The sequence below is a fragment of the Spea bombifrons genome, chromosome 6 (assembly GCF_027358695.1).
Source record: "Spea bombifrons isolate aSpeBom1 chromosome 6, aSpeBom1.2.pri, whole genome shotgun sequence".
Taxonomy (NCBI): Eukaryota; Metazoa; Chordata; class Amphibia; order Anura; family Pelobatidae; genus Spea; species Spea bombifrons.
In genome coordinates this window covers 9,880,557-9,908,198 of record NC_071092.1, presented here as the reverse complement: position 1 = coordinate 9,908,198, position 27,642 = coordinate 9,880,557, and the positions used below count along the sequence as shown (strand labels likewise).

Sequence of the window (27,642 nt, the reverse complement as noted above, 5' to 3'; positions counted from 1 at the left end):
TCTCACAGACTGTGGGCACGGCTTCATTGCTATGTGTCGGCATATGACATCAAATCCCAATTGCTAGCATGGATAGCAAAGGATCAGGATCAGAGGTCTGCATTAGTAGATTGTAAGCTCGCAAGAGCAGGACCCTCTTCTCCTATGTGATTTTTAATTTCTACTGACTGTAACAGCTGGTGCTATATAAATTTATGTAATGTAATGTCTGGCTCAGAATTTAGTGATGGGAGTTATGCTCTACTGTAGAGCATAACTCCCATCACTATATACTGAGTGATACATTAACAGTGGCACAGCATAACTCCTATCACTATATACTGAGTCAGACATTAACAGTTGTAAAACAAACAATAAACTCCTTTCACTTTATACTGAGCCTACCATATTAATGTCTGGCTTAATATATAGTGATGGTGGTTATGCTGCACTACCGTCAATCTTTGGCACAGTGAATAGTGATAGGAATTATGCTGTACCACCATCAATGTCTGACTCAGTATATATTGTTAGGAGTTATTCTGTACCACCATCAATGTCTGTCTTAGTATATAGTGATGTCAGTTATGCTTTATGACAGTCAACGTCTGGCTTAGTATATAGTGATAGGAGTTATGCTGTGCCATATCTGTTAAATAAATGTTATTTATTTAAACTTAATTTATTTTGAAGTTTTATTTTTCAGATTTTCCATTTTTTTCCAGTTGACATACAGTTCACAAATTTGTGCAATAAATATTCTTGTCGACAGTCATTTTTTTGTAGGTGTCTTTACATTTTAAAGTGTGGGTGGGTGCCACATACTCTAGGTATGCCCCTGAACCTAACCTGGAGAGCCAGTCTAGCTCAACTTTAGAAGGGACACTCAGCAAACTGGGCAGAGGCCTGGCTCAAACTCTGCACCGTGGGCCAGCTACTGCACCTCTACATTTTACCTCGTTCATACATGCGCATTGATTTAAAAAAATACTATGTAATGCCTTTCTAATCATGCCCCAGACCCATTCATATTGCTCAACAGTTTAAATTGCAGTTTTGTTTTAGGGCATGTGGTTAAAACCTTGGTGGTGAGAGAAGATTTTATGGAGACTTTTTGCAGTTTTGTTATGATCTATTAATAGCTATTTTCATAACAGAACAGTGTATTTTATTTACGCAAATGTATTTTATTGTTTCTCTATACATTATTGTGTCTTTTAGGGCTAAAATAAAAGAGGGACATAACCTTAGAGGGCTTCCCTATAGTGTAAATTAGGGTGGTCTAATAAAATACACTGTTTACTCATTGGGTCATGGAGGGTTAACTAAACACCCCACCCCACACTACACTACGCAGAACACTGTCCCTTTAATCGTGACGTCCCATCATGACAACCCACCTCCCTTCTTAGCGACCAGGAACACGCCCCTTCAATGCATGCCTGCTTTCCCTACATATCCCCGCCCACAGTCCAGACGCCGCCTACGGCCTTTTCTAGCAGTTACTTCGAGCGCCGAGTGAAGCGCGTTGACGTCATTAACCCCTTCCTGGACGGGGCGCAGCGTCAATCGCTTCTAGCAATGCTTTCGCCCGTACGTTGTGCCTACGAAAGTGTTAACAGACCAACGGCGGCAGATTCGGATAGGGCTGCGGACTGGTAACTAAGGTAAGTGATCAGCCAGGCTACAGAGGGGACACCGGCCAGCAGCTGATCGCACACTCACTCGCCTATTGATCTATCTTCCACCATGATGGGGCAGCCGGTAAGTCACTCATCATTTAATTCTGTATTATTATGTTTACTGTATTGTAATTATTTCATTACTTTGTAACTGTTTTTAATATTAATGTGCAGTTAACCCTGTGTTTCCTGTTTTGCTATTTCTTGCACGCCATAGGTGGAAGCCACTGTGCAGCTGTCCAGTTGTTAGCAACTATAGCTTTAGTTATGCTCAGAAAGCGGATTAAATTAAATACCGCTGCATCTGGCTACAAGTGATGGGAGTGTAGTTCGTTGGCTGCTGCTGGACTGCTTCCTGTAGCCTTTAAAGCATTTATTAGTAGGCACGCAGGTTACCCAACTGTTAGTGACCTACAACTCCCACAATTCTCAGCCAACCATTGTTATTTACTGGCTGAGGCTCTTGGGAGTTGCATTTATTAGAAATTTTCCACGCTCGCGGGCTAGTGTGTAATATAATAGGTCGCCTTTGTGTGATTCCGTTAAATAATTGGTCGCAATCTGTTCATAAAATACTCAGGGGGGGGGAGAGGTCCGGAGGAATCACAAAATAAGCGAGTGTGATTTATTTATCCGGTAAATATAAACCATGTTTGTTGGGAGACGTAAACATTTAGAGAATTGTTTACAGGCGTGTAGTATTTTGTAAACACCGTCTGATTGCAGAGATTTGGTACAGCGTCTTTATAGTGGACAGATTGGTCCAGGAGAAGTCAGTCTTTAGTGAAAGGTGAGACCTCTTATTGGGCCAACATAGAAACAGATGTGGAGTCACAAGCTTTTGGGACCCATGAAGTCTGTTCTTCAGAAGCCTTTGTAACTTTACATCTTTATTGACTCATCTAGACCGACTCAATAAACAGTGATCTGTTGCACAAAAAAAATATCACTTTACAATATGCCAAATCTGCCCATAATAATTCCAAGCTCTAGAAACAAATCTCACATCGCACCCCAGATCACTGTTTATTGAATCGACCCCAGATGTGTTGGGAAAATTCACCAACTTTATACATCGGACCACAAGCACCGGTGACCAAATTTTAGGGGTTGATGTCGTGAGATGCGTTCCTCAGTTAGTATTCCTGGTCTATATGCGGAAAAATAACTCATTACCGTAGGTTGTGCCGCCATAGAACTGATCTCCCACTACACCAAGGGGTACAATGGATTCCTTTACACCGCCATATTCTATACCAGGTCTTCTCCTACCACCACATTGACTCAATAAATGATAACTTCAACTGGGTTAATACAGTTGTATCCATTAATGATTATTTCTACACCAACTGGAACATCTACATATAGGTTCTGGAAGACCCGATTCAGACAGAAACATTTATGATATCCCCTGCACTGCATTATTTATCATCCTGAATTCACACGTGGTGGACCACATCGGAAACGTCACCCACAATGACGTTATTCAAAGTTTAAGAGCCCATATTGGAAATATACTATAGTGTCAATATTTAACTTGCAGTATCTATAGTGTCACAGGAGGGCGCCATGGAGCAGTAAGGATTTCAAACTGGCATCCATCCGAAATATCCTGTATATAGTTACGCCGGCGGATAATAAATGGTCGGCTAATCTCAGCCATCCATTGTGCGGGAGAGCTAAAGTTTTATGAAGTAATACTGTAAAAACTCACATTGTTCTTGTTCTAGAGTCACCAGAAGCGTGATTGTGTATTCTAAGCATACAAAAAGTGATATGTGCTTCAGTTTTTATTAGCACTCTAATGTACAGCTAGATAGAAAAGTTCCACATTTTGCACTATTTACTTAAAAACGTATTTTTGTTATTTAAATTTTTTCCCTTATCTTTTAGGATGATCCTTCCCTGGAAAGGCATTTTAAGGGCCACAGAGATACAGTCACCAGTGTGGATTTTAATCCAAACATGAAGCAACTTGGTAAGCTTAGAGGCTTTCACGACACAACACATGTTCTACCAGGAGGATCTGGAATTCATTAAAATGTGAGATTGTCCCGAGTTTTAGTTCTATTATTTATCCTCTTTTTATAGCAAGTGGTTCTATGGATTCCTGTTTGATGATCTGGAACATGAAACCTCAGATGCGGGCGTATCGCTTCGTTGGCCATAAAGATGCCATCCTGTCCGTGGAGTTCTCACCTTCAGGGCACCTCGTAGCCTCTGCATCCCGAGATAAAACTGTCCGTTTGTGGGTTCCTAGTGTGTAAGTATAATATGCGTTTAATTCCTCTACTTTACCAAAATGACCTATTCTTCCTTCTTCTGTTTTAAAGGACGCTAACACACTTTCCCTTCTTATTTTATCTTTAATATCAGAATAAAACAACCTTGATATTGATATTATAACAGCTCTTCTTGAAGTATTCTTTTTGTAAAGCAGGAGGTAATCATCACTACAGCTGATGCTAAACTACAACTGTCACTATCCTCAGCCAGTAATTGGTTGGGCTCATAGAGGCTGAGGATCATGGGAAAGGTAGTTGAGCAGCCTAAGTGCTACATGATTGCTAGTTTTGCTGAACTCCACTGAGTAAAATCTCCTATGAAAGGAAACCATTTAAGCAACATTTTTAACAAAGAGATAAACAGACATGGGCCGACACATGATAAGTTGGCAGCAGTATGATCACTAACCAATTGTTCCGCCCTAAAATTGAATTCACGTCTTCTTTCTGTAAGATGTGGCTCTAGGAAATATATGACTCCACCTAGAACAGAGAAATGTTTACAGATGAAAATATTTTTTTTTATCATTATCACAAAAAATGACACTTCAAGTGGAGCACCTTCCCAGTTGGGGAAGGGTTAGAGAACATCTTGAGGGCCCCAGATGCCCCAACATGTAGCCAGACAACAGACTTTAAAGAGTTTGTAGACATCCGTTACTTTCTTGCTTTGATTATTGATTAGTCACTTTGACGTGTCCTTCCTTGAAAAGTAGACTAATGGTTATCTTTCTTATGCATAAGAACCTTATCACAATTGATTGTATAAACAGGCAGAAGATAGTCGGATCATTTTCTGGTCCTGAGTTTAACAGCAGGCGTATCTTTTTTTTTTTTTATTTCTAGAAAAGGAGAATCCACGGTGTTCAAAGCCCACACAGGAACCGTCCGAAGTGTTAGTTTCTCCAGCGATGGCCAATCCTTGGTTACTGCTTCTGATGACAAAACGGTGAAAGTGTGGACTGTCCACAGACAAAAGTTTCTGTTCTCTCTGAACCAGCATATAAACTGGGTGCGCTGTGCCAAGTACGTATGAGAGGCTATAACCATATTCCATGTATCGTGACTAGACTTATCTTGAATGAAAGGGAAGCTACAGTGCCCAACACGGCCCCACAATTAAAGAATGCTAATGAAAGTACTTTCTAAGTATTTTTAAAATTAAGTCTTGTAGGGTAGGGTCCTTGTTAGCCCCTCTGGTGCAACCATCACTGGGACATGGCTAGCGGAGAGAATAGAGATGTCTTCTGCTAAATGTTTCTACTACAAGTCAAGGGGCCGAGAGCCTGGGGAAGAAGGCAAATGAACAATGAAGGATTTCGATGATCCCTCCATGCCTTTACAACAGAGCTAATTGTCTGATTTGTGCATTTTGCTAACAGAAGTGCAGTTTCTGGTTATTGGGTTTTCTTTTGAACAAATCCCACGTATTCTGAGGTCACACACGTGCACCATTCCCACATAAAATATTGAACATTGTATATCTAGAAGCACACTGTTTCTGCAAGTGAAAGTGGCTCAGGTTAATGTACAATGGCTATGGCACAGAGGTGAAGCAAGCCTTACTCCCTCACTGTAACTCTTCTCCCTAAAAGCTCATAGTTGCAATGGAGTTTGAGTTGGCTCCGCTCCAGAGAACCAATACTGATGTGACGCACCGTAACTACCTTTCTGGATTTAGCAGTGATTCTAGTTTTTCCTTGAATTTTAACCCATTATCTTGTGGAGCGTAGTGTGGGTTGTAAGTGGGGTCCTAAACTGACGTGGTCAAACAGCCCCTAGGTGTTTTTAGCTAGGATGGCTGTATGGACAACCTTTGAAGGTTTGTCTGGCCAAGGGATGTCGGTGAAGAACTGTGCCTTAGAACCAATGGCTTTCTGATTCAGTGTATTTGTCTTGACCCAGCAAACCTTGCCAAGGTCATTGAAGTGACTATGAACATCAGATTGGTGTAAGATGTGTACATCTCCCCTCTTTGATCAGCATTTGCAGCTGCCAGCGTGCCAGTCTGCCCTTCTCATAGCTGGCATTTTTTTTGTATAGTAACCAATTTCCAGGAAAACCAGATAAAGTAACTTCAGATATTTACATAAATTGTAAAAGAAAACATCTAGCTCTTGAACGTTGCAGTAAGTAGCAATTACTGAAACATTCAGTTCCACCCCTTCCCAAATAATTATAGCCAACTACTCCTGGGCTGTAATTATGTCCTACCACACATGTGGCTCGTGAGCCTACATGTTTCCACACAGCTGTTGGCGTTATGGGTAAAGATGCATGGATTCCATCAAACCCTTATAACTATAGCATAAAAAAGCTGGGTCACAATAATAATAAAAAAAATCAAACTGGTTCAATGGCGTTTAAGATTTTAAACGGGGTCCCAGGGAGCCCCCCCCAAAACAATGACTTTGTAAGTATTTTCATATGCCTTCTATTAACCTACCAAAATAAATAGAAAAATGCTTAGCTTAGGGAGAAGCTGCAGCTCCCTACCTCCTCCGTGGTTCCAGGTTTTTTGCCAGTCGGTGGCAGGAAAGTGGTCCTACTGAAATCAAGGAGATTGTTTACCAAGCATGTTCGCAGGGGTCTCGTTATAACCGACTGGCGATAAGTGCATCATGTGTAAGGAGATGTGTTCGGCCACGTACACCTCCTCCATAGGAGGATATATAAAATCTCCTCTTCATATACTTACTTACCGATTTTTATTTATTTATTTTTTATTTTATTTATTTTTTTATGTTTTTTTTTTCTATTTTATTATTTATTTATTTTTAAACTCGCTGTATTTTACCTACAACTTGGAATAGACTCCGCTCCTTTTCATGATTGGTTCATTTTTTATTTTTAATGTATTGTCATTTGTTACTGATACAGAATTTTGGGGAGAGAACAGCATTTTTGTGTGTTAGCTATATTATGTTCTATGGTAGGTATATTGTAGGTTTTACAATGGATTTAAATAAGTACTTAATTCTCTATAGCCTTTGCCACTGTACATAAAAAGGCTAAATCATATCAATCTATGTGAAATCACGCCAACGCCTATATAATTCCATGATTTTTGTTCTCCCTGTTAGGTTTTCTCCAGATGGAAGGCTCATCGTGTCCGCAAGTGATGACAAGACCATAAAACTGTGGGACAAAACCAGCAGGGAGTGCATACATTCTTTCTGCGAACATGGAGGGTACGGTATTATGTCTAATTATTTTTCATTTGCACAGGGAGCAGCCTGGGAGAAAATTGGAATCACTGCAAAAAAAATGTTTTCATTCATTATTGCTATTATGATTTTCTTATGTATTTTATAAATATGTAACCTATTTTCAAAACACTTTATTTTTTTTTGTTGTTTTAAAAAGTAAATATTGCAGCGAATAACGAACCTTATACCGGATTATAAGGCGGCCGGGCATTTCACCCTACCTTTTGAATTGCAGGTTTGTGAATTATGTTGATTTTCATCCGAGTGGTACCTGCATAGCTGCTGCGGCAACAGACAACACCGTGAAGGTGTGGGATATTCGGATGAATAAATTGATCCAGCATTACCAAGGTATGATGCGTATAAAATGAACTGCCTGACTCCACTTCTGTTTGGCCTTCATTATGTTTGTTCACAAAGGCACTAATTATTATGTTCCGTGTACATTGCTTGTTCTGAACCGCATCAATGCCTCATTCATATCCTTTATTAGAGACCTGGTAATACTATACAGAGCTTGAAGTCCATTGGATACATTGAATTTCAGCTCACCATAATGTTTGTAGGCAGATAAGAACCATTTGGCCCATCCAGTCTGCCATTTCTCCTAAAGACTCCAAAGTAGAGCCCTGCGCGGGACTGCTTTTTTAATCCCACTCCCGCTGATTTCTTTACCAATCCCGCCCGCTCCCGCAATGTGGGTGTTCCGCTCCCGCTACATTTGTGGCCAATCCCGCCGGCTCCCGCCACATTTGTGGCCAATTAAGCCTTACCTGAACTGTAGATTTCCTGTGCAGTCCCGCAAGGCTGCCCTCGAGTTGCTCCCTCACAGCATCTCTTCTCTTGCTCCGCCCAGGAACGAGGCGGAGTCACCGGAAGTGACGTCACATCACGTGACTCCGTTTTGTTCCTGGGTGGAGCAAGAGAGGAGACGCTGTAAGGGAGCAGCGAGAAGGCAGCCTTGCGGGACTGCGCGGGATTACCGGGACCCGCAGCTGCAGTGCCTGACCGCCTGCGCCCGCAACTTTCTTGGCGGGACCCGCCTCCCAATGCAGTCCTCTACTCCAAAGTCTTCGGTTCAGTTCCTTCACTATATTAGCGTCTAAGAAACACTGAAATACTGTAAATCATGCCTCTTTAATATGGGGCTGGAATTAAATCCCAAACAATTCTAAACTGAACAAAAGAAAATAAGAAAAATCCGACGCGCGTTTCGCTGGCAAGACGCCAACTTTCTCAGGGGAAGCATCTTGCTAGCGGAACGCGTCAGGTTTTTCTGCTTTGTACTTATTACAGAATAGGGCGGCTCACTCCGTTTAGGAACTGATGCCTCACTGGTGATTGCGATAACTGGTTACGCTATCCGCAATACTTCATAGCAGTGTAACCACACATATAATTATCGCTTTTTAGGCAGGACTTCAATGGGGTTGAATGCAAACCATACGGTGTCTCTATATTATGCTCATCCTACCCTATGCTTTATCCTGAGTTTATTTCTCTCTACCTTTACAGTTCCTCCAACCCTTCACTAGTGAGTGGTGCTAGTTTTAGTGCTTTTTGGGGAACTGATTAATTCTAATTGTTTAACTAAAAGTTATCCTTTAATTAATGTTCTTGTTTTCTTTTGTTTGCCTTAGAACTGTATTAACCTCTACTACTTCTGCTGGGAGATGGTTCCACTTATCTACCACCCCTCAAAACTACTTGAACCAGAATATTTTAGCCCAAATAACATATTCCTTATCTCTTAAACTACTCACCCACCAATGTCACATTGGCCAACCCAGGCAAGTTTATCCTGCTTGAATGCGTAGGTCAATCGGCAGGTCTACTACTGATTTAACTATTCATTTTACAGGGCTAACCCAGTGACGTTGCAAGAAAAGATAACTGGGGCTGGCCGTTCATGAACTACGCGCTCCCATGCCTTAGTGAATAAGCCCTATAATCCATTCCCTGAGCTAAGACTTTTGTTTAATGAATTACTGGCTAAAACATTTAACCCTTTCTCCAACTGTGTACGCTGGCTTCAAACAGCTGCCCCATCTGCTGCAAAACTGAACAGAGATGGGCCTTCTGGGCAAATGGACATCCGATGGGCCGTCACTCAATGGGCTGGTAACGCTATGGAGGTCTTTGCCCAGCGGGTCACCATGTGTAATGCGCAGACAGGGAGAGCGCTCGGTGTTGAATGTTCCATTTGACGATTGTTGTTGTATTCGCAGTGCACAGCGGAGTGGTAAACTCCTTATCCTTTCATCCATCTGGAAACTACCTCATCACCTCTTCAAATGACTCAACCCTTAAGATTCTTGATTTACTGGAGGGTCGATTACTATATACACTTCACGGCCATCAGGTGAGGGGGTGCTTTGCCTCACATTATTATATGTATACATAGTGACGATTTTTATACTGTATAACATTGCAGAAGAAAAAGTCGTAAAGAGCTGTCCTACTTTACAGATCCGCGGAGAATGTGGGCATGACTGCCCCTTTAAATGGAATTGTATTCTCACTTTAAGCCAACACATCTTTTTATAGTGTAAAGGATAGAAAGAATGGAAACCGTTGTCTACGTACTAAAGTGACCAGTTTCGGAGACCCTTAAACTGATCGGTCTGAATGATAGAGCTGGGAATGTGTGGCACAGGCCACAACAATGTCCTTCTAGATAAAACAATTTTGGGATGGCTGACAACCCCAAGGGTAAGCCATAATGGTTGCCCAAACTTACTGCATGCCTTAGTGGTGTCCAACCTGCGGCCCTCCAGCTGCTGCAGGACTACATCTCCCATAATGAGATGGCTGAGGGGTATGGGAGATGTAGTCCTGCAGCAGGTTGGATGGTCACAGGTTGGATGCCCCTGCCTTAGTAGGTCATGGAAAATTTTTCACCGGCAATAAACTATTGGGGGGTGCTTCCAATCCATTCCTCCCTTGCTGTAAGGTCCAGGATTGAGCTGTGTTTGTGTCAATGGCATGTTAGCCCCCTGCACATACTAATGTGCCATTGGTTCAGAAGGTGCGGGGCCAAGTAGATGGGGCTTCAAGGAGAAACGGATGTCTTAAAAAATAGTTGCTTTAGACCTCTAGGGTTTTTCCCTTTTCATTCCTCTTCCTTTTACGAGGCTCTAATTCTTGATTTGCTTTACTTCTCAGCGAAGTTCCTCCATTTATAAAGTCAGTTTGAACGATAATACTCCTAAAATGCATAATATCTTTTATTAGCTCGTTTGTACTCCGGTAATAATAGTTTTCCCATAACTTTGCAAATAGTTCTGTATAGCTGTGGTCACAGTCACGTTACACGCGTGTCAATCTGTAGACACGACTTTGGGATCATTTCATGAAAATACAGACAAAACAAATTAGGAAGCTTTTCTTGTTACTGTATATGTACATACGGTATATATTTTCACACAACTAAATAGGAATGAGGTATAAATAATATATGTAATATATATATATATATGTATGTATGTATATGTGTGTGTATTAGTGCATACATTACCATTGTGTAAAGCTAACGGGTTGAATTAACCAATATTTGACACCCGCCAGTTTGTTTTTGTTCTCCTTTCTTAATGTTTTTCTCACGCCAGTGTGTCCTTATAAGTCCAGATTTCAATATTTGTACATCCACAGATATTTTTAACCACTATACAGAGCTGCCTGCGTGTATAGTTTCCATACATAGCGTCAGTATGCAGGGCTGCTCGTACGTGCCTATTCACATGTAGTAAGGACACCGCAAGTCATTAACCCCTTTGCTACATACTGTAAAAGTCATAGAAGAATTTGTAAAAAGGCTTGTTTATTTTTTATCTTTAACTTTCCTTTGTGCGCCTTCGTTTTGTATCATTGTCTCGTTTTAACCCTACATGTTTCTGCCGCTGTGGATTTCTGGCTTCAGATAACATGAATTTAATTTTTGTTTTCGTGTATTTTTCTCCTTTTACCTACATTCTGTAAACCTCACATACTCTGCCGTACACATATACAATAAGATGATTTACAGATTCACCTTTACACACGCGTACATACACACACATACTTTCACTCGTCTACCCTAATTCTTATTCACGTCTTAAAACACAAAATTACTTCTTACACTGTTGCGCTGACTGTAAGGCATAGTCACCCTAACCATGCAGCATTATTCAAGGGGAACTGTCAACGTCACTGCTTTTACCATAACTAAATCATTCATTAAACCAGCCTATGGCTCAAATGTTGTGTTTTTCAGTGATCGTTTTTCCTTTTTTTTTTTTTTTTTTTTTTTTTATACTTCATATAAAAGTTCACATCATTGAAGCTGAGATCTGTGGCCCCACATGGCATTATCTAATCTGTCCTGAAGTTTTGTCCCCTTTCCTCGCCCCCAAAAATTAATAAATAAAAGAACACGCTTACCTGGGTCTTACGAGTCTTGCCACTGATTTGTTGCTTGAAGTAGACACTCGGTGGGGAGAGAATGTTCCCGTGTGGTAAAGCGGTCTATTCACTAAAGAGAGTTATAAAGACGGTGAAGAAGTTGTTTCAGCGCCTTGACTTCACTATCCATTATGAAGCTCCAACCCCTGTGAGCTTGGCTGGCCCTGTGTAATATATAAAGCTATATCAACGAGAGTTCTTCAAAGACACCTCACTCATTGAATTGTGCGTTATACAGGACCAGCTCAGAAAAGACATTTCAGATGTTCAAACCATAACTCTTTTGCCAACTCTCCCTTTTGTTCATAATATGCACTTTTTTGCTGCTCCCGTTTTTTTTTTGCCAGTAACAGGCCGTATTAACAGTTTTTTTCTTGAAAGTTAAAATATATATATATATATATATATATATATATATATATATATATATATATATATATATATATATATATATATATATATATATATATATATAAGCACTAAATACTTTAATATGTTCTTCATTCTTCACTAATGAGGTAGTTTGGGCAGTAGGTTTAATTTGCGTAAAATATTCCATTGATTACTAGTAGCTCTGCCCGTGCTGCTGCTGTTCTATTTAAAAAATAATTTTTGTTGTGTAATATGTTAATCTTTTGTTTTTGCGTGTGAAAATAAATAAATATTTTTTTCGTTGCTTACAGGGTGCAGTTAGTTGTGTCAAGTTTTCAAGAGAAGGAGACTTTTTTGCCTCTGGCGGGTCGGACGAACAAGTAAGTTGTGTGTTCATAACTGCTTTGCTGGTAACTTGTGTTTAAAGACACACAATGGTTACTCTCAGCAAAAAAACTAATTTAATATAAATATATATATATGCGTGTGTGTGTGTGTTTCTTTCTAGGTATGTAATGAGTTATTTTCCATGATGTGGCATTGTCTCAAACGTAATAGCAGCTCTCGGTTGTTCACGATGTTAAGTAACCGCATGATACGCTCCCACACCCTGTCTAGTATCTTCTTATCTCCTGATGGTCACTGCGGTGGGGGAAAGTGTATGGTTCTCCAGGGCTTCTCACTAATATCATCTGAAATCTCTAGTGAACCTCAAGTGCTGCGGTGCAGCGGCACATTTACCTTATAGGCTGCCCTAGGCCTATGTGCATACCCAGGAACTCTGGTTCCGGCTACCCAGGCCAGGAATGATCTATAGAGGCTGTCAACCATAGTGTGGACTGTTGAAAAGTGACAGAGGCCTAGTCGGCCTAGGCCAAAATATGCCACTTTTGTGGTTTAATGTTGAGGGGCAGTTAATGCTTAAAATATTTTAGTAAATAGATGGAATACATAAACATTACACTTTATAAAGCCAAATTAACCCCTTATGGGCGTACCCTTGCTAAGAAGTCCCATTAGGATGTACTGATTTTGTTGCAGGGACATCTCCCTGCCAATGCACAGCAGATCAGGAGATCAGACTCCCCCTGTCAGCAGAGCAGGCCGGCCAATTGTGTTTAACGGCGCTCGGCACAAGCAAGAGTTCGCTGTCACAAATAGAATGCCTGACACCCGCCGAAAGGTCACTGAAGGACAGTCGAGACCCAGCAGGGTCTGTCAATGCCCTGCTGGGATCACCGATTGCGCCCCCTGCTGGCTGATCGCACACCTTGCAATGCAAGTCTGTGGAGCCCTGCTTGCTGATCACAGTGTGATCAATACAGGGAAGATAGATGGAACAGAGAGAGAAATGTTTCTCTTCCCACAAGGGAAAAAGTAAAAAAAATAAATAATTAATATATATATATATTAAACAAAAAAAATAAACGGTGGCATTGTAGTCCCTATGCATATTGCACTGGTAACTTTACAGAAAAAAGCACTACTTCTACCCTAGCACTACATTTAAAATGTATAATCTCCCCCCATTTAATACCCCCAAATCCCTAAAGCCAAAAGTATTAAAAATAGTACCCTAGAGGGTACAATGTAAGAGATGTATGTGGCCATATAGAACATAAAAATATGTATGTGGGGTATGTAATTAGAATTGGTAGCTTTAGATGGTTTTAATATAATATCCCTTACTCTTTTGGGGTAAATGGGTTAATAGAAGGAATAATGTTGTTTTCCATTAACATACATGTCGGAAATACTGGACTGGTTTGCTAATTTTCAAGTTGGTTCGTGGTTCTTCACCACAGAAACTGGCGGTTTAACCCACTATGTGCCACATCCTGAAGTGTACTGTATTTATGTGTGATTTATGGGTCGTTAACAATATTTTTTTATATTTAAACCTTTTAAATTATCTTCTGGCTTTTTTATTTTTAAAAACGGGCCTCGGTGATTCCCAGAAATAAATTAGCTGGAATCTATTAGCCGTTTTATCAGTGTTTTGTCTCGTTTTCTGCAAATAAGATAATCATGGGACGTTTTGTGTGTTCGGGTAACCTGATGCAGTCTGTTCATGAACCTGACAAACGGTGTCCTTGTAGTTAATTGCTCTTAACGTCTCAAATTGCTTTTCTCCGAATCCGCCGTGCAATATGTAATATATTTCGGAACACGCTCTTTAGCCAGCGCAGATTATATATAATAGACCGTTTCCATACGAGTGCCGTGCATTGTAAAAGCTATATGTTGCCTCGGGCGTGAGATACAACGGAGATTATTAAAGTTTCATTCTAACCTAGTGATTGAGGGCTGCACGGTCTTTTGTCGCAATCTAATTTTAAATAATTGAATCGCACGTTTATAATTAATTAAGGACGGCCAACATTCCTGGCTGTCGTCACAATCTGGGCCTCAGAGATTCTGTGTCAACATGGAACACCCAGTTTACTTTGTGGCACATGGCTTATAAACCCTAAATAAACATGGCATTCCATAATGACATGGGGAGCTTAAAGGGACATTACATACATTAAATTTCAATTTTTTTCTGCATTTCTTCTCTCTCCCCTCTTATATTTTATATTAAAAAAAATCACAAGAGAAAAAATATTATTATATTTTTTATAGCTAAGGTCTCTATTTTATCTAATTACCCATTTTGTTTATTAATAAATAAAACTCTTATTTTTCGGTTGCCCTTCTCCATCTTAACAAATGTTCGTTTTTATTTACAGGTAATGGTTTGGAAAACCAATTTTGATTCAACCAGCTATACAGACCTTCTCAGCCACAAGCAACACAATATATTTGTCAGCGGATCAGATAGCAAACCAGTGGGTCAGCTGAAAGAAGCTCGTCAATCGATCACAAATGAACACATATGTGAGGTCAGGTGGTTTTCCCTTATTTTATTGGACAGATTTGACTTTGCTTTTAATAAAACCACATAAAAATATTTATGTAGTCGAATAAGGAAGTTAGTTTTAGGTCTAACTTTTGGCTCATTTTGAACTGCTTTAATAATGACCATGTTTTCCCAACAGTCTGCTGACCTAAGGTCTCTAGACACTCATTCCATCGTTGAAGAAAGAGGTCCATTACAAGGTGCTACTACGTCCTATGCCCCCGAGTACCAGAAAAACTCAGGAGATGCGGGTAATCTCCACAACATTACAAACACCCTGGAACATATTGTTGGACAACTAGATATCCTAACCCAGGTAAAGTTAAACAAATTATGGGGAATGATCTAAAACTATAATACAAGGACCCTCTCACAAGTGAAACCTGCATAAAAGGTAATATGCAACAGGGTTTTTTCCTTTTTTTGTGTGGACATTGGGAAGTCTTTATAAACAATAATTGTGTTTTAAGTTCCACAATGGAAAGATTTAGAATGTTCCTGTTGACGTCACACGTTTAGGTTGTATACCAGCATAAAGTCCTAAAGACAGAATCGAAAACATTTGTCTGGTAGACTTCATTTGTTTTTAGTTGCCCGGGCACGTGGGATTTGCCCAGTGTAATTCACAAGTACTGTGAAACTAGGTGCCCAAAGAAAATATTTGCTCCTATAACAAACTTGAGTAAAAGTGTCAATTGCATCAATACAGGGACTTATTGCTTGGAACAGAGTGTAGCTGGGTGTCTGCCGGGAACCAATGGGCCCATATAATGATATAATAATTTAAATTACAAATGGGACAGATTGCTTAAAGTATATTTAAAAAAAAAAAAAAAAAAAAAACTCAAAAGAAATAGCCTATTGTCCTATAAAAAGTTCCATTCTCCAGGACCCAGATGCTGAGAAAATGTCCAAACTTTGAAAAATATAAATAAAGCTGCTTCTCTACACCAACAAGGTGTATCCTTTTGCCATCTTTTGTTGGTTATAAATGTTTTTCTGATTAATGAGATATTTCCGAGTTGTCTACTATTATCTCGCAATTTTATAATGTCCAAACATCCGCGATATGGAGCGGACAAGTGTAGAGATTCCTGTTAGTGTGGAAAAGCAGCTTTAATTACATTTTTAGGATTTTTATAAGTTTCTCAGCATCTGGCACCTTAAGTACGGAACTTTTTATGGGACAAACGGCTGCTCTGCTATGGTGGCAGTTTTCTTGTATACTGGGCTCTGTATATGCTATCAGTTTAATAAATATTACTCGTATTGCTGTAAAAATTGGTTGTAGTCTATAAAACGTGGATATTACAGTCTTGGTTTCTGCCTGTCTGGAATATTCTGGTGGCCTTTCCAAGTAACCATTTGTTAAAGCGTACCTTATGTACAAATAATAGAGGATAATTCATGGTGTTGCGTTTGAGAAGTACTCATTTGAGGTTTTTTTTTTTTCTTCTTCCTTCCCCGCAGACTGTAGCCGTTTTGGAACAGCGACTTTCCCTAACAGAAGACAAAGTAAAGGAATGCATTGAGAAGCAGCAGGTTGCTTTTTCCCAGAGCCACAGGGATTCAAAGAAGCTGTAGTTGAATTGTGGAAAAGTTACTGTATATTTATAAATTTTGTATTTTAATAAAATTTTAATGTTTTGTCTAAAAATGTGTAATTTTTTTTTAATTTACGATATAATTTCATCTTGAAATGGCTTCACTAGGGACAGGGTTTAGGCAGGGCACATAGGGGTAGGCTAGTGCCACACTGGCTTGCGTTGGAGATAAATTAGGTGACTAAACAACAGTGCCCCTGCCTGGAGAGGAAAGTAGCCTGGAGACCCAGGAAAGCAATGCTTCACAAGGAGACTCCAGGTCCCAGATATTTCCCCAGCATGAGATACATGAGTAAAATCATGCGAGTACAGAACACAATGATATGCCATCTTGCAAAATACATCAAGATTTAGGGGTCTTTTGTCTTGTTTATCAGTTCTACTTTTGTTATACCCTTTAAATGTATGTATTGTAAGAAGCACTGTGTAAATTGTTTGCCGTATATGGAGAAAAGTTAATATTATGATTATTACATTTTTTATATATCTACACAGCCATTCAAAACTTTTGGGTGACTTGTTTTCATGCAAAACAAGGGCATTTCTAGCTGTCACAAAATCACAAAGGAGCGATGGGAGTGATAAAAGTCCCGTGTACGCCCGTAAAGATATTCCATAGCTGTAGCCGTTTCCAGCTACAATAGTCATTTACAACATTAACACTGTATTTCTGACCCATTTAATATTATTTTAATAGATATAAATTGCGTTCCTTTCAAAAACAAGGATATTTCTAAGTGGCCCCAAACTTGTGAACGGTAGTGTATATAATGGGTTTCTAATATGTGTATTGCTTATTTTATATCTGTAAACGCCATTTAAATTATCGTTAAACTTTTGTTAAATCGTTTGAGATTTAAAATCTAGCGATTTGTTTTTTTGTATACTAATGTGAGATAAGGATCTTGTAAATATAACTAAGAAAGAAAACTACGAATCAATAAAAGAAAGCTAAATATTTTGGAAGTAGATGGAAATCGAATGAAAATCTTTTATAATGCTTTATTATTTAACTAGGGGACCTTTTATATTTTATTTCTTTAAATGCGTGATCACTTTCTCTTTAATAGTTATTTTTTATGCCATTCTTCACAAAAATGCAGAGAAACCACAAAGATCTACTACTTCTGGGACTATACAGTTCCTGTGCCTCTCTATGGTCTTTGTGTGTCCGTAATTGGGGCAGACAAGACCTACAGTTGCCGGTTATACAGAAAATGGAAGCACATAAAATGTTTTACCTGCTGAAGTATAGTATCAAGAGTTGCATACATATGAAACATTTCAAGAATGATATTCCTTTTGATAACGATCAGTTTCTATGCAGCAATACCTTACGTCTGATATTTTTTAATTCACAAAAGTATTCTTGCTAAATCATTATCACTGTCTTGGTAAATCGTGTGTGAGTTATTGAGACATCAGTTTATTCTTTGCATCTATGTCAAGTATGAGCCACACGTTTGTATTTGGTAATAGCCATGTGACACAGGAATCCAAAATATGTGTAAGTGTGCCGTCTGAAGAATTGGAGTACACATTAATTAAAACCAATCAGACAGGGACCAGACTTTGTATAGATGGAAAATCCCACATGTATAGATTAAAGCCAACATTTGGCACGTGTTTCTCCTGGACAAACTTATGACCTTTCTCAAGAGCTCCATATGTGTATCCTTGAGGAACTTGGGATGTTTTATGGCTGCGTTTCCTACTACCGAAAGATCCCACACCCTTTGGTATTCTAATAAAGAATTGCCACAGGACCTAAGCGCGCTTCTCATGCAGATGGAACGTCTAATTTATGACATGAACAACTCATCTTAGCCATTCCTCCTTCCACTTCTTCTGGTCCCCATTATCCTTCCGCCATTTGGCTCCAAAACCATAAAGGTTATGTATGCTTCTGTTTGTTCCTTTTTTCTCATTTGTACAGTTTGTGAGCTTGTAGAAGCGCAGAACATTTCAATTCATGTGAAGTGACAGCTGCGCTGAGATCCTTCTTCTGGATTGACTGATTTGGCCCTTGATAAAGGTGCTGTTCTACTTAGACAAAATACCAGGTGTAGTCTCTAGTGTTCTGAGCAAATAGACCCTGCCAGAAATGCAAAATGTTCACTTCTCTTGTTATATGGGCAGTATACTGTCCCTACCAGGCCCGGACTGGCCATTTGGCAGACAGAGCAAAAGCCTTGTGGGCCCCTCGCCAACAGAGCCATATGGCCAGCAGCTAGATATGCCCAGCTGCACGCTACATGAGCAAATCAACCGGCCGCTGGACTTAAAAGGTCCGGGCCGCCTCATGATCAACAGTCCGGCCCAAGTCCCTACAAAACCCACTGAGGAATAATGCATATTAAAGTACTTGGAAAATAGTTGGGGGCAGGGGAAGGGTCAGAAGCATATGAGAAGAATCCCCCTCTGAATTTGCAAAAGGGAAACCACAAAAACTAAAAGGGACCACCCAACTATCATATTTATTAAAGTGCATATAATGTCTGGAGTGTCCCTTTAACTCCTGGTTAAGAGACTACCGCTCTCTGACTTGCTAAACATTATGAAACCTTGTAACAACATATAAAAAATACATTCCAATTCCAAGCAACAATTGGCTATTCATAACCATTTAAATTGGAGAAGGGTGGATAATACTGCATATGTCCAGCGCCAACAAGATGTTAAAAATATATTCTAAGATATTAGAAAACAATAGAACTGTAGTTTTTTGCAGTGTAACTAGTAATCCAGCCTTTTACTCTGTAGCAGATAAATGATTCTGTTAGACCGGTTCTGGGAGATCAGTTCTAGCCATGCTTAGAGTGAGATAGCAAATATATTTTCTTAAGTAATGTCTTTATTAGAACTTGAACATTTTGGGTCTCAGTAGAGTTGTTTTAAAACCAACATTAGTATATAAAAATCAGTATTGTGAAGTACAAGGAAAATACCCCATAGATTATTACTTTTGCAGATACAATCAATCAAACGTATGAGTTCCCCCAAGGCAGTACATATAGCTTAAGGACAACATGGTGGAAGTAACCAATTGCTTTTAAAGCAGCTTTTAATGAACACACTAAACATTAATGAAGGCTACCAAAAGTCAAGCAAATTACCACCTTGTGTAAGCAAAAATAAACATGACCACTGACCTACCTTTAGTTCTGTATTAATTTAGGATCTGCTTCACCGTGAAGGCACCTTCTTCAAACTCAGGACTCCTGAGGTCCTCTTCGCTCTGCTGTAGATCCTGGCCAAGATCTCAGAAACCTTAAGTGCACTCAATCACCTTCAGCTCTTCTGCATTCTGTATGGATTATTAAACGGTCTCTAGAGATTTGTCTGCACACTACAGATTAATAGGATTTGAGAACCATAGTCCGCTATAGTGGACAACCTAAAGTAAAACAGTGCTGGTCTATGCACGCTCATGAAACGGTTTTGTGAACATGATCTCTGTAGGTTTAATCTACCGCTGTTTTTCTTAATAACATTCATTGGATTTATCTAGTGTCTATTTAAGTTTTTTCTAGATAACATTCAACATATAAGCATTGGTGGAAGTGCAATTTTCAGAGGAGAAGAGAACTAGATCACAATAATATATACCGGTAGTTTCAGTGGAATAACCTTACCATCTTCTCAGTAGAGAAGCCATCTAGACAGGCCAGTCTGTTGAATTGACTCCTTTGCCATGATGACTACATTCCATTGACCTCAGTGGGGTAATATGATTTGTAAAACAATCAGACTAAGTTATTTTAGGAATCCAGCTGCTAGTAAGCTGTGCAAGAAGCTAGCAAGAATAGCCTCCTTGGAGAAATGACATATGCAAGTCAGTAGCCAATATTTTTGGCCTAAATAAATATCCCACTGAGCCTGTCTTAACACATACGTTGCTTTACTACATCTGCCAAATATCTTTTCTGTTCTGCATCTGGCTTATGTTATTATACATATCAAACTTGTTAATTCCAGAACATAAATGATTTACATGCCGTGTCTGTTCTACATGCTTTCATCCTCAACTAAGTATGAACAAAACCACAAGAACCTTTATTACCTTCAACAATTACCGTATATATATATATATATATATATATATATATATATATATATATATATATATATATATATATATATAGTATATATACGATATATATTCAGCTATTTTTGGGATATCAGATATTTGGGATATTTGAAGAATCCCTGGACGACATTACTATTACTACTTTGGGTTCATGGAAAATATCTTAAAAGACACTAAAGATGACCCCAGTGAACTGATATGTTCTCTATATTGGCTGCTAGCTGCTTTTTATTTAGTATGTCACTCTCTGATGATAGTGGAAAATCATATTGTACATTATTTTTTTTTAAATTTAGTTTGTGTTCTTCTGTTACATTGCTTTTAAAGTTATGCCCCTGTATGATGTAATCAGTAAATCATTTACAGGGCTGGACTGGCCTACCGGGAAACCAGAAAACTGCCCGGTGGGCTGTCCGTCCAGGGGCTGGTGAAACAGCACTGACTTAACAACCACGGTCACTGGGGTCACCACCACTTACCGCTGTGGTGGTTGCATGCTGTGTGAGCAACCTTTCCCCACCCAGGGAAAGCCGTGACCCGACTGCATTCGAGCTTCCCTTGAGTGGTAAGAAGAGAGGTTGCTTGCACACTGTGTAGTCGCCACAGAGGAAGCTGCAGGTGAGGTAAAAGGGTACAAGAAGGTGATATAGTGAGTGAGTGAATAAGTAAATGAATGAGTGAATTAGTGGGTGAATGAATGCAGAGATCAGGCTGTTTGGGATAACAATGGGACAGGCAGGCAGTTTGAGGCAAAGACTGCACAAACACGCTGCTTGGGGCAAAGCTGGCACTATAGGACATGTTGCTTGTGAAGTCGGGGGGCGGGGGATACTTATTTGGTCCTTTTAACACTTTTGGTTCCTCTGTGTTCAAAGAAGCATATATTCACACATTCCTGTTGCATTCAGTATTGAACACAATGGAATTCTGTCCATTCCTTTATCATGCTAACCTGGGCAGGCTACCTACAAAGCATTGTAACAGATTCACTAGATGTTGCCACAGCATATGCTATGGATTCTCTTATATTATCATTGAAGAAAAAGAATGCTAAACAATTGAGCATGTCTGTTCATTTAAACCTACTGGACACGCTTGGGTCAGATGTTGCCATCAAAGTTTATCAGAAAGTCCTCACACTATCTGCAATATCCAAACACTTTATTGTGTTGGCCCTACAACCACACCAAACCCATAGTTCTGAATAGTATCTTACCCTACATATTCTACATTTGGACTAAAGTGAAGGGAAGGCTCTAGTATTACATCTTGATGACCTAAAAATAATTTCATATTTTTGGAATCTTTTGCATTGCTCTTCGAACCCCTGTCTATTTGCATTCACAAAGCACATATGTTATTATTTTAATCTACAATATATATGTTTGAATAATCTTTTTCTGCAGCTGCCTATTAAAACCATAATTAGATTAACTATTTTTTTTCCCCATATGCACCCAGTAGCAGATACACCGATCAGCCATAACAGTATGAGAACTGACAGGTGAAGTGAATAACACGGATAATCTTTTTATCATGGCCCCTGTCAGTGGGTGGCATGTATTAGGCAGCTGGTGAACATTTCGTCCTCAAGGTTGATGTGTTAGAGGCAGGAAAAATGGGCAAGCTTAAGGATCTTTGTGACTTTGACTAGGGCCAAATTGTGATGGCCAGACGACTGGGTCAGAGCATCTCCAAACCTGCACCTTTTGTGGGTTGTTCCCGGTCTGCAGTGGTCAGTACCTATCAAGAAGTGGTCCAAGGAAGTAAAAGCACGTGGAGGGCGAAGGCTGGCCCATGCGATCAAATCCAACAGACGAGCTACTGGAGCTCAAATTGCTGAAAAAGTTAATGCTGGTTCTGATAGAAACAAGTCAGAACACACAGTGCATCACAGTTTGTTGAGTATGGGTCTGCGTAGCCTCAGACCAGTCAGGGTGCCCATGCTGACCCCTGTCCACTGCCAACAAATGCCTACAATGGGCACAGGAGGATAAGAACTCGACCACGGAGCAATGGAAGAAGGTGACCTGGTCTGATGAATCACATTTTCTTTTACATCACGTGGATGGCCAGGTGTGCGTCACTTACCTGTAGAACACATGTCACCAGGATGCACCCTGGGAAAAAGGCAAGCTGGCGGAGGTAGTGTGATACTTTGGGCAATGTTCTTTGGTTAACATGAGGGCAGTTTAAATAATCTAACCTGCCCGAACTCCATTAAGAAGGCAAGCAGGCACCTCCTTAACTTTTCTGTAATATTAACCTCCGCCAACTTGGTTTTAACCCATTAATTCCTAAACAACTGCGAAACGTGATGGCAGCTTATAAATAATAAACATTCGTTTACCCAACCCCGATAGAGATGGTGACTATGAGCACACGTGGAAGTCTCTAGTTTTTGTTCTCTACTACCTGCAATGACTCACAGAAAGTCTCTCACCCTCCCTTGTACGCTGCTAACACCCATCATGCCCCAATGACCCAGATGAACGAGGCACAGCCAGCAGTCTCACATGTTCAGGCTTGAGCATTCGTTGTTCTTGTTTCAAATGCTTCATTGACGATTATATACCATGAAAATCTAGAAACTTTATGTGTTCTGTCTCGTTGGAGGCTAAAAAAGTTTAAAGGGAAGCCAAACTTTTCTAATTTGGTTTGTTATGTTTCCCATGGCAGATGTGAAAAGTAAAGGAAGGGAAACTTTTTAGAAGGCAAAGCTAGAATAAAATAATCAGGGTGTCCAATGGCCTACATTTTTGTATGGTATTACATGTATTTTAGTAATTTTACAGTCACAAACAGCCAGTTTCAAATTCAATAAAGATTTTACTCTAAATGTGAATTTCCACACTGATCACAAATAATACATTTGTTTAACAGCAAGAATCTTTTTAGTCCTCTGCTTCCATAACCCCTCAGCCCCGGAGTGCCCCTCAGCCCACCTCATTACCCTGGTGGCACAGGAGAAGGTGTGTTATCCAATAGCTGATCGCCTAATAAATATGGCCATCCTTACTGGTTCTCTTTAATGTTTATGTGTCAAAGGGACTTCTATAAATATAGTACAAAAAGTGATTTTAACTTTTTGATGGAACCCCCATACCTGGTGCTGATAGCAGAACGATGTCCCAAGTTCGTGTAACATTACTTGTAAACGTAACCTAACTAACCTGTCCACTGTTGGCCAAGAGTGATATACGTGTACCTTGGACAAAATTGATGTGGTATTGGTAACCATGGGGTACTTACCCTTCACCTCCCTCAATAAATAGTCCTAGAGGCAAGTGTCTAAGAAATTGAGATCTGAATGTTGTATGGGTATGGGAATGGGGAGGTATGAAACAATGGGGCATCCAAAACAAAAAAGGTCCTCTATCGTTTGGTTCATCAAAGTTATATGTTGTTTTTTTCATTGATATGTTGTCTGCTAGTAGAGTAGACAAAAGGCCAGACTGAGGATTTCTAGGCCGCCCTGTCGCTTTAAGGCCAACGGACGCCAAATGATGTAAGTGTGGCCACAGGCGTTACACACTTGGCCGCACATTATGTTTTTAGGCTCAAACCTCTCAGAATAACATAATTCCAAAACACTTTGTACTAAGCATTTTCCTGTGTATGAAAACCTCACACTTACGCCGAAAACCTTATTTTCATGTTTCGCAACATTAATAGAGAAGTTACTCTGCAAGCAGAAGCATTTCCGTTACGGCTACTTCCGAACGAAATCAGCAAGTTTTATGTTCAATGAGATCAAGAAGAATGAAAGACAGATATTTCTCATATTGAGAGCTGGGTGTATTTAACCATAAAACCAAAAGTAAACCAAAATGTTAACGCCAGGGCAATTGTTGGACCTGTTGACTCACCTCTGCATGTTTCTATATCTGTCCTAGGGGTGGTGAAGTAATAACTTTTTGGCATGATGCCATGACAGTCCTTCAGGACAGAATGTGATTGAAAAGACTCATTTTGCCTATCCTGAGCATGTACAATGTTGAGTGTACCATGGATCAGGAATTTGTTGGAATGGGTGGCCACTGGGGCCATACCAACCACACCATCACTATTGGCAAGTACAATGGACCATTAGAAACTTGGGATCCAAACTCTAGAAATCCACTTTAGTTACCCCACTTGCCATTTCAATCGCCTTTTCTTGAGCTGTCCCCTCTTGTTTTTCTCATGACCCCTTTCATTTTAGAATGATCTCTCTGCTTTGTTCCATTGACAGATTTGCTTCCCATGTTAATTTCTTCTCCTTCATATGCATTTCCTTTCCCTGTGCCATATTCCTATTTTTCCCTCCATCTGTGGTTCAGACCCATTTCTCTCAAAGTTACATACTAACTGAGGATGAATAAAGACCTAAAGTTCACCGACTTCATTACACATCCCTGTTTCATGCTTTTGATCCAAAATGTCCAAGTCCTTCTTGATTCCAGATTTCTTAATAGGTCCAAAACTTACCTGCATTTATATTCACGTTATATGTATATTCATGTTTGCTAAAAGAGCACCCAGCCCTTATCAATTAAGCAAGCAACTTCATAGTACCATGTCTGTAGAAAACTGTTCTATTGTCTCTGTAAAGCACCCTTTGTCCTGCTGTGTTCTTTCCCAAAGTCTCAAGGCATGGCATGACCCTGGTTCCCCAGATTTGCCCAATGCTCCGTTCTCAAGTATCTCAACGAAGTAGGCCAGATGGTGAGTAGAGCATCAGTATGGCAAAATAATAAGTATTCTAACTTGGTCGTAACCCATGATAGTAGCCCTTAGGAAACGGTGAAACATATAACCCAATAGCGACTTTTTGAACCATAAATGGTGTTCTTTGGTCACTAATCTGCATTAGGATTTGTCAAGCCCATTAGGAGAATGCAGAAAGATTGTCTATGAATTCTCTGGAGTTTGTTGACTGTGACGTGACTAGATTGTGTAAGTTCTGGTTAAGAAAGAAACCAGCGTCACAAACAGACAAGATGTTGCATAAATCCAACACACGAGATGAAGAAAACAGAGGAAGCCGTTCCCAAGCAATTGTAGTATAGTGTTGGTAGTGTAGTGTTGGTCATATATACTTTGAAGCAGAGTATTCACAAAAACCCGCCAAGCCAGGAGGTCAGGGTTCATGGTGTAAAATCTGCAGTCCTAAAAAAGTCATAGCTCTATTATTTTTGATTTATAGTTTAAGCACCTGCATAATTCCTGTGTTGGATGTGCAATGAATGGATCGACCTCTAAAAATAGCTAGAACAAGATTACCCAAACGCTAAACAGTAACTCTGTAACTAATAGTCAGTACACCTTGACTTGTTATAGGATAAAATGATCTTTTTCTCGTTGACATAAATGGAATTATAAATTGGGGACAGACAGCGGAGATGAATCATGCCCTTAATATTTACTAAAACACTTGAAGAGCCTAGTATGGATGTTTGAGATGGACACAGCCTCACATTCCAACCTAATAGGGATTATATTGCGCCACCACCTGCAGGAGTTCCACGCGAGCAAATTATTGTAAGGTCTCGTGGAGGAAGTCCCATAGGGAGTAATTAATACCAACATCTCACCACACCCTGTGATCTGATCCAGTCTGACATTAAAGCCACTTACAAAAATAATATAAAACTGGGCAACCAATGGAATTTCATGCTCCAGCATATGGGATTTCTAAAAAGAAATGTAGAAGGCTAACAATCAATGCTAATGCCGCTTCTTCCTGTATCAATCCCAAATAATTGGGATAAAGGGTCGACCTCTAGCTGCATCGTAGACCAGAAGTAGCTGACGTTCTACGTTATGGCAGTTCCTGTTCTAGATTATGATTCTGAGCTGTTTTCAGCTAGAACCCACGGAATGAGATAACATTTGGGTTTAGGAATCATCCTTCAGGTATTCATTAAAATGTGTCTGGGACCAAAGCTGAGCTCCATAATACTGCGCTGTACCTAGGATAATAGCCTAACCATGACTAGAACATTGGCCCAGACAGTCCCACCATTCAGTCAAGTCAAGTGTGACTTAATGCGCTGCCCCAACAGAACAAAGGGCATTGGCTCAGTTACAATTGTTTTGTGGCTTGGCAAAATGTGGGAGAACCCACAACCTCACCATGTTGATATCCCCTGAAAACAGTCACTAACAAAATAACACATTTTGTAGAAAAAAACTATTGCTGTGGTTAGGGCATATGGTCGGATGTGGTTTCACTTGGAAAATACTTGATTAATTGCACTTAAAGTATTCAATTAAAATCAGCAGATCCATCATATTTCCTCTTAAAAATACCAAAATGTTTAAGACTCTTAAATAGTTTCTATGGCAACAACACATGAATGCATCTTGTGTCACAAGACAACTAATTGTTCTTGCCCCCCCCTAAAAAAAAAATATATGAATAAAGAATTATTTCTATGAAGAGTTTGGGGATTTTCTATTACTATTAGATGTTTCTCATGCTGTATTAACCATTAAAGGGACACACAAGTGTGCCATGAATCCCTTTTAATAAAGAATATATTTGAAAGTATTTTGTAAGTACTGCAAACGGAATTGTTTTAAGCCTAAAAATAAATGTCTTATACCATGTCTCTGCAGACCAAATGTTTGTGCTACTGATTGGCTACTTGAAGCAGCCAATCAGTGGCAAGAAAGAGCTCCCTTTTAAGTCAGTGGGAGCGCTTGCTGTTCAAATGCACAGCATGTCTAGTTAGACCCTATTCTCTGTGTGTTTATATGTTACTGCGTGTGGAAGTACACACGTGTATGAGTTATTGTGTGTGCACGTGTAGAAGGAGCTTGGAGGCCCTTACTGTGAGTCTCGCAGAGGGGCCCCGGCATTTTTTTGTATATGGTCCATTTTAATGTTGTTAAATTTCTCTCTCCCCTATTGAAACAACCCTATGAAATCTGTTGGGTTCTATGAATAAATCTAATGCCAAGTAATAATGATTGACCAGTTGACATTTGCAGACCACATAAATGGTTTATTTTAGGACATATTTGGGTTGGGAAACCATTTTGAGAATAAAACATATCGTATTATCAGTTGTTTATTTGTATATTAGTAGCAC

The 27,642-nt window shown here is 39.7% G+C and overlaps 1 protein-coding gene across 1 annotated transcript; it reads left to right on the top strand.

Annotated features, from left to right (window-relative positions):
• The first annotated feature begins 1,520 nt into the window (after positions 1–1,520).
• POC1A (POC1 centriolar protein A) lies at positions 1,521–16,526 on the top strand. The gene is made up of 11 exons (XM_053468761.1): positions 1,521–1,743; positions 3,555–3,639; positions 3,753–3,924; positions 4,793–4,972; positions 7,030–7,137; positions 7,391–7,506; positions 9,384–9,517; positions 12,279–12,347; positions 14,700–14,852; positions 15,009–15,185; positions 16,340–16,526. Exons 1-11 carry the CDS (start codon positions 1,729–1,731, stop codon positions 16,451–16,453), a joined length of 1,323 nt encoding a protein of 440 aa, XP_053324736.1. The 5' UTR covers positions 1,521–1,728; the 3' UTR covers positions 16,454–16,526.
• The last annotated feature ends 11,116 nt before the right edge of the window (positions 16,527–27,642 follow it).